Source organism: Paramacrobiotus metropolitanus, unplaced genomic scaffold (genome assembly GCF_019649055.1).
Source record: "Paramacrobiotus metropolitanus isolate TYO unplaced genomic scaffold, Prichtersi_v1.0 Parri_scaffold0000058, whole genome shotgun sequence".
Classification (NCBI taxonomy): domain Eukaryota; kingdom Metazoa; phylum Tardigrada; class Eutardigrada; order Parachela; family Macrobiotidae; genus Paramacrobiotus; species Paramacrobiotus metropolitanus.
The window spans coordinates 811,171-817,346 of record NW_026570278.1 but is presented as its reverse complement, the minus strand read 5'-3'; the positions used below and the strand labels follow the sequence as shown (position 1 = coordinate 817,346).

The following is a 6,176-nucleotide window of genomic DNA, read 5'->3' as shown; positions in this document are numbered from 1 at the left end:
TTGTGCACTGCGATTGTGGAGAATTTGGAAACATTGCTACATTCTGTGGATGTCTGTGGATTCTGTGGATGTCCACTTTATCATATTTTCCAGGAAAATTTTCGGTCATTGACCGAAAATTTTCCTGGAAAATATGATTGTTGTTGAATAAATAATCGTTACAATTAAAGTTTCGGAGAAAGTTAGGGAAAACTGCAATTATTTACTTATCTTGAAAATCATGCAGAAATTGTCCAAAAATCGACAAGTGATTCTCGAATTCGAAGTGAAAAATAAAGAAAGGGAAACGATAGAATGCGTCACAGCATTGTCATTAACACAATACCCGCGCAAAAACTAATAAACCTGAAGATATTGCTGACTAATCGATTAGTTGATGTAATTAATTGAATAATTGATTAGTATTATTAATTAACGCTTTCAGCACTAAATGGCTGCCGGATCGGCAATATGTCCCATGTAGGCGATATGGCCGGTGAAGTGGTGATAAACCAGGAAGATGAACGGATTATTGGCAACGAACTCGGCGTGCCAAACGGCGCAAATTTCCATGGTATCCAGGATCGGTCGAGTAGTTTTTTCGGGCAACGCGTTGCCTACTCCGCGTTCATCTATGCCTGGAAAACGAATTTAAATACTTGCCAGAAAATTTTAGGTTTGCTTGATTTCTCAGAACAGTAAAACAGGCTCTTATGTTCCATAAGTTTCTTAGAGCATTGATTCCATGCAATCTTATTTTATTGCTTAGAACGCTGATTGAAAGAACCGGCATTTCGGTTCTGAGCAGTGTCCATACCGAATCTAATGTGCTGCATTATACTGTTTACGTTGGAACCCGGTTGATCAGAGCCGCATTTCAGCGGCGTCCGCACTCCCATTTCGCACAAAATATCCTGCATTTCCACATTCCGCTCCACAAAAAATTTCGGTATCTGTACCGTCACTTCGTTGACTTTGTGGAAGAGCATTTGCCGAATAGCCCCAGCCAGTCTCGCTGGTGTCAGAAGATTAATCAGTTCGCTCATTGTCTGCGGTTTTGTCGGGCCGCGCCACGTCTGCCGCGCGGCTCCCGGCATTACGAACAGTGCGCTCCAACTACCATCTTCTTCAAAAAGCATTTGCAAGAATTTGGCTCCGCCCATCCCCTCGGGTACCCAGCAGGGGATTTTGCGAATCCCGTGTATCGCGTCGACTTCCACGCGACGACCGTCGGGAGTGACAAACTGCATCTTAAAGGTGCGCTCGCCCTTGAAGGGCCGGTACCAGTTGGAGCGGAGATGCAGTGTGCTGATCAGTGTTGGATATTGCGGTGCGCAACGCGACAGTCCTACGTCGTGGGCATGTCCCAGTGTGTGTTCGCGTATGAACGCTGTAACGCTTTCCTTGTCGGTAGTGACCGTCAGCGGCAGCAAATCCGAGTTAATATTTAATTTCTCGAACTCCTGGGCGCAGTCAGTACCTTCCGACAACAGTATCGCGTTGGCCAAATACAGACGGAAGTTTTCATTTTTTCCTAAAATATCCCAAATTAAAGCCAAACAGAAAATCGTTTTCCGGAAGTGTGCCGGTACTACAGCGCCAGCGGTGAATAGCAGCAAAAAAAGTTAGTCAACAAATCAGCAAATAAAGGAACTTAGATACAGTCATAATTACGCGATGCTGGCGCTCACTGTGATGGCCAACTGGTCGCCCAAAGCAAATTCCTCTGCGCAGTTAGATCGTTCATTACTGCACCGGCTCTTGTCCAGTCACCTGGGGATTACGGGTATTCTTGTTTAAAAAATACGGGCGTATTCGAATGTTTTGCTCTCTTTAGACAACAGCCATGCCAAGTGTTTGTAACGCGCGGCGCGTATTGGTAAAAATGCTTGTATGTCTTTGTATTATACATTTTATGGAGTGGTACTCAAGATATTTACATTTGATTAACTTGTCGACAGGCTGATACATGTCTACAAAAAACTTCGCTTTTTAATCTTAGCAAACCCAAGAAAGAAAGAAATCCTGTGAAGTGATGCTGCAGGAGCATCTATAACTATAAAACCAATACCATAAGGGTGATCAGGATCGCAGTCCTCGTCTTCTGTCATCTTCAGATTGGATTGGTCAGAGCACAGTCTCTCCGTGAGGTCCAGCGGATCCACACCCAACAATTCGGCAATCTCCTTTTTTGCCTTATCGTCAGCGCCGGCATGCAGCATGAGCAGCGCTATTTCAGCGCACAACGGGGATACCACCGTATTCCGACTGAAGCCACTGTGCCGGGCCAAATATTTCGTATATAAGTTATGCGCCAGTTTCGCGTAGTCTTTACGGTATGGACTGTAATGGTGGTCCCAAGGGTACTGGCGCTCGCGGTCGAGAGGGCATTCGGCCTCGGGAGTTTGCCAACAACAGAACATCGCAGTATGGAAAAAGTACGCGCAGTAAAATTAGAACAAACCTGCACTGTCGAATAATTACGAGTATGTTCTCACTACTAAAAGATTTGTAAAAGCATTAATCAAAGCTGCTTTTGCTAGAATTCTTTACATAAACGGACGTTCGACGTTGTCGTTTTGACGGTATTGTAAAGGGGAAATATTGTGTTTAAATTCCATGAATCAATGCGGCGAAGTGTGGGATAGTGTATAACCGTGAGAGTTGATGTGGATCGATTCTATGTACATACAGAATTTGTGGACGGTGCCCTACATTATCCGCCTCCTGAAAATCAGCTTGTTGACCACGTGTGCAGGGAGAAGGATGCAGAAGAGTGCTGTGCAGCAATCGATCGATCGATGGATCGTCGTAAAGTCAGCCGAAAGTTGGCTGATGACTGCAAAGCGACCAGCACAGGAATTATTGGAGCTCCGGTTAACCGGCTTTGGAAGATCTGTTTAATGGCACAGTAGCAGAGAACAGAGAATTGAAACTGACCGGAATTATGCACTGGCCATACTACATATAAGAGTACATCGTGTTACTATTGAACCTGTCAATTTACCGACAAATTATTTCAAAAACATGGTACAATTCTATCTTCCCTTCGCGAAGACCTTTACCGTAAAAATCGAATTATAAGCCCTGGTCTTCAAAAGCTGGAACGCCCCGAGGAGATATTATATTTCAATGTGTTTTATTGGCAAGGGCGTAAAAATTATGTACATGACAAATGCTATTCGTAAAGACACTTAAATGGGCCACCTGATAAGTGAATGGGCACCATACACTTAAGTGGCCCACCTTCAGTTATTTCTCTCCCAACCCTTTTTAATCCTGTTTTTTGATTTGGCAGTTTCACGAGATCCTGCTCTTTTTAGAGTACTTGAAAGTTTTGAAAAATGTTGAACCGTTTTTTAGTTATTTGAGTTGTAAAAAAACAGTGACGAAACAGGTAAGCCACTCCACCGAAGCCACTGAACTACGCAATAATATCCATACAACTACCGCACTTGTGCGGCTGCAGATGCGTCTGCAGTATGCGGCTGTGTTTATTAAAACAACCGCTTTCTTTAGTGATTTCCGCATTTCCGTATTTTAGTGAAGACATACCGTATTTCTTCGCATGTGCCCTACAGATTGCTCGTGAATTTGTCTGACGATAGTTCTACACCACATTGTTTTAACTTCAGTCTTCCGCAGCAATTCTGCGAAGACTTCTTCATCAAAATTCGGAAAAAAACTGAATGTGTCCGCCATGCGAGGCTGGTAACAGGTTTTTCAGTCGTCTACTCTGTATGTTGCCCATTCACTTATCATAGTGGCCCACTTAAGTGTCTTTACGGGTAGGTACCGGACCTTCCGGTGCTCAGGAATTTCATTTTTTCGTGCATTTTATTAAAGCCCAGGGCTTCTATTTCGAGGAGCTTATAATTTTCGAACCACCTTAAGGGGGGGGGGCTTCATTTACGGAGAGGGCTTCTATTGTCCTTTGCAGCGGCTATTGAGGGGCGCACTATAACGAACAAAAATCCATGAATCATCATATTTTTAAGCAGTTTCGAGGCGAAACACCCAACGACTAATTTGCAATCTAACTGTATTACTGAAAAATTCGCGAATTTCCTAGCAGGCCTGGAAAAAACGCGCGAACTAAAAGACTTTGTTGAGCAACATCATTATGTTTGATCTTTTTTTACTGTTTTCTTTTCCGAAAATTTACCACGAAGATGAAACATAACGTGCTCGGCTACGGCTTTCCCTTACTTTTGTGCCGGTTATTACAAGGGGCTTCGGATACGCGCTTACAACCGGAAGAAATTTTACGGGTTAATGTAATGCTGTACAATAAAGGGAGCCGCATAAACCTTTCCGCTGAAATCCGGCAGAAAGGTTTATGCTCCGTAAACCTTCCGCTGGATCGAGCAAAACTTTCTGCCGGCGGCACCTTTGATGCGTAAACTTTTCTTCCGGACTGCATAAACCATCCTGCCGGGCCATTGTTGTACCGGAAGACATAACAGAGACACTATTGTGTGCATCTATCCCATTCCAGCTTGAATAGAGGTGCATCAAGCTTCCACGCAACTAGGAATATGTAGGCCATAACAACAACAGGACACTGCACATGGAAACTTTGTTGTACTGTTTGTGATTGTAATTTTTTCAGAGCCTAATAAAAATATACGATTTTCAGCTAATTTGGCTTCAAGTGACAATCTCTTGTATTCCGTAGAGACTGTTCATAATATGATTTATATTCCAATGTGCAGTACTCTTTAATTTAGATTTACAATTAATGTATAGCATAATGTATTCTGTGCTGACTAGTGCCTGCCAAGTGCACTCACTAGTGTGCCGGAATTCATTTGAAAACGACTACAGAATACAAATCAATAAACATTTATGAGTTAACCAATCAAATGAAAACGTTTATTAATCATAACAGAAAGAGTCTATAATATGTTCCCATACCGGACACCGAGTAATTCACTCCGGCAATAATGTCACCCAAGCCGGACACGACAAGTTTCATTGCCGCAATGATATCCTTTCAGTAAACAACTTTCGCTGTTATTTTTGACTGGTAACGCTTTGGTAGCGCTGGTGGCTGTTTTTCTAAGGTGACCGATTGACCTGAAAATCAGGTTTCCGTAAAAGGTCCCCCATGTCACCATTATGGCTAAAGGGTTACCATTTTGGTGATGGTGGCAGGGGGGACACGAAAAAAATGTCCGGGGGGACAGGGGGGACATTTTTGCCGGTCACATACGACGCTAACCCAATCGTTCAGCTATGTTGATCTTTATGTAAACTCGTTCAAGCTAACTAAGGGCACCCATGTCCAGCTAAGAAGATTTTCTAGAGAACACTTTCCAGACAAGATATTCCAGGGCTGCTAGCCATGCAAGCTGATACTAATTAATTCATTTACAAGGTATTCTTCCCTTTCAGGCACTCAACAGTGATTTCTGTTGCAAAAATATGAACGATGAAGGAACACGCCTTCAACTCAAAAGCACTCACAGACAAACTGTCGGTCAACATTTTATTGATTGTTTTATGAGATCAAAGTACATTTAACGCATTAATAATTAAATGATACTTTCTGGCCATTGCAAACAACATCACAGTATGACTGTCCATACAAAATGCACTTCTGTCAGTCGTACTCGTGACAGATATGTACTAAAAATGCCAAATCTAGTGCACAAAAGCGTTTCTAATCAATACGGACGAAGCTTTTGTGCTTTCGACGACTAAATTGTTAACCATTGGCCCAGCGTTTGTCCTTAACGGGCTTAACGGGTATCAGGTTCGACAATTGGCTCGAACGTGTGACATCACATGATCGGTTTTCAATCCGTCGGAAATGTAATAAGGTATTGATTATTAAATAATTGCAGAAGGTAGCAATAAGTTGCATGCAAATGACATTTACATCAGACGGTCAAAGTTTAAACATTATAATTTATGATCACCTGACTTATTTACTGTGTACAGTCTTTTGCAGGCCTTTATTATTTATGATTTATTCTCGATCGCTAATGTTTGAAAACACGTACAGGCGTACGGTTACTTTATACGCTCATTTTACAGCTCAAAGCCAGACCGATAAATATCATAAGCGATTTCGTCTGGGTTCATTGTTCGCAGAAGCGATAAACAATGCCAACAACTACAAGTATAAATTGGGGAGATCACCTGCCGATGTATGGGCTTTTGCTCGCTTTTATTATTTACGATTTCTTCTC

General features: G+C 42.5%; 1 protein-coding gene across 1 annotated transcript; it reads right to left on the bottom strand.

The window, feature by feature from the left end:
• Positions 1-426: 426 nt before the first annotated feature.
• LOC129593016 (serpin I2-like) lies at positions 427-2,402 on the bottom strand. Its single transcript, XM_055489195.1, has 3 exons — positions 2,051-2,402; positions 797-1,513; positions 427-617 (listed from the first exon to the last, which is right to left on the bottom strand). Exons 1-3 carry the CDS (start codon positions 2,400-2,402, stop codon positions 427-429), a joined length of 1,260 nt encoding a protein of 419 aa, XP_055345170.1.
• Between the last annotated feature and the right edge of the window lie 3,774 nt (positions 2,403-6,176).

Coding starts and splice junctions, on each gene's coding strand:
- LOC129593016 (XM_055489195.1), bottom strand. CDS start 2,402: ATGTTCTGTTGTTGGCAAACTCCCGAGGCCGAATGCCCTCTCGACCGC. Junction 1,514..2,050: donor CGATCCTGATCACCCTTATG/GTATTGGTTTTA, acceptor GGGATATTTTAG/GAAAAAATGAAAACTTCCGT. Junction 618..796: donor AATGCAGCACATTAGATTCG/GTATGGACACTG, acceptor TTCGTTTTCCAG/GCATAGATGAACGCGGAGTA.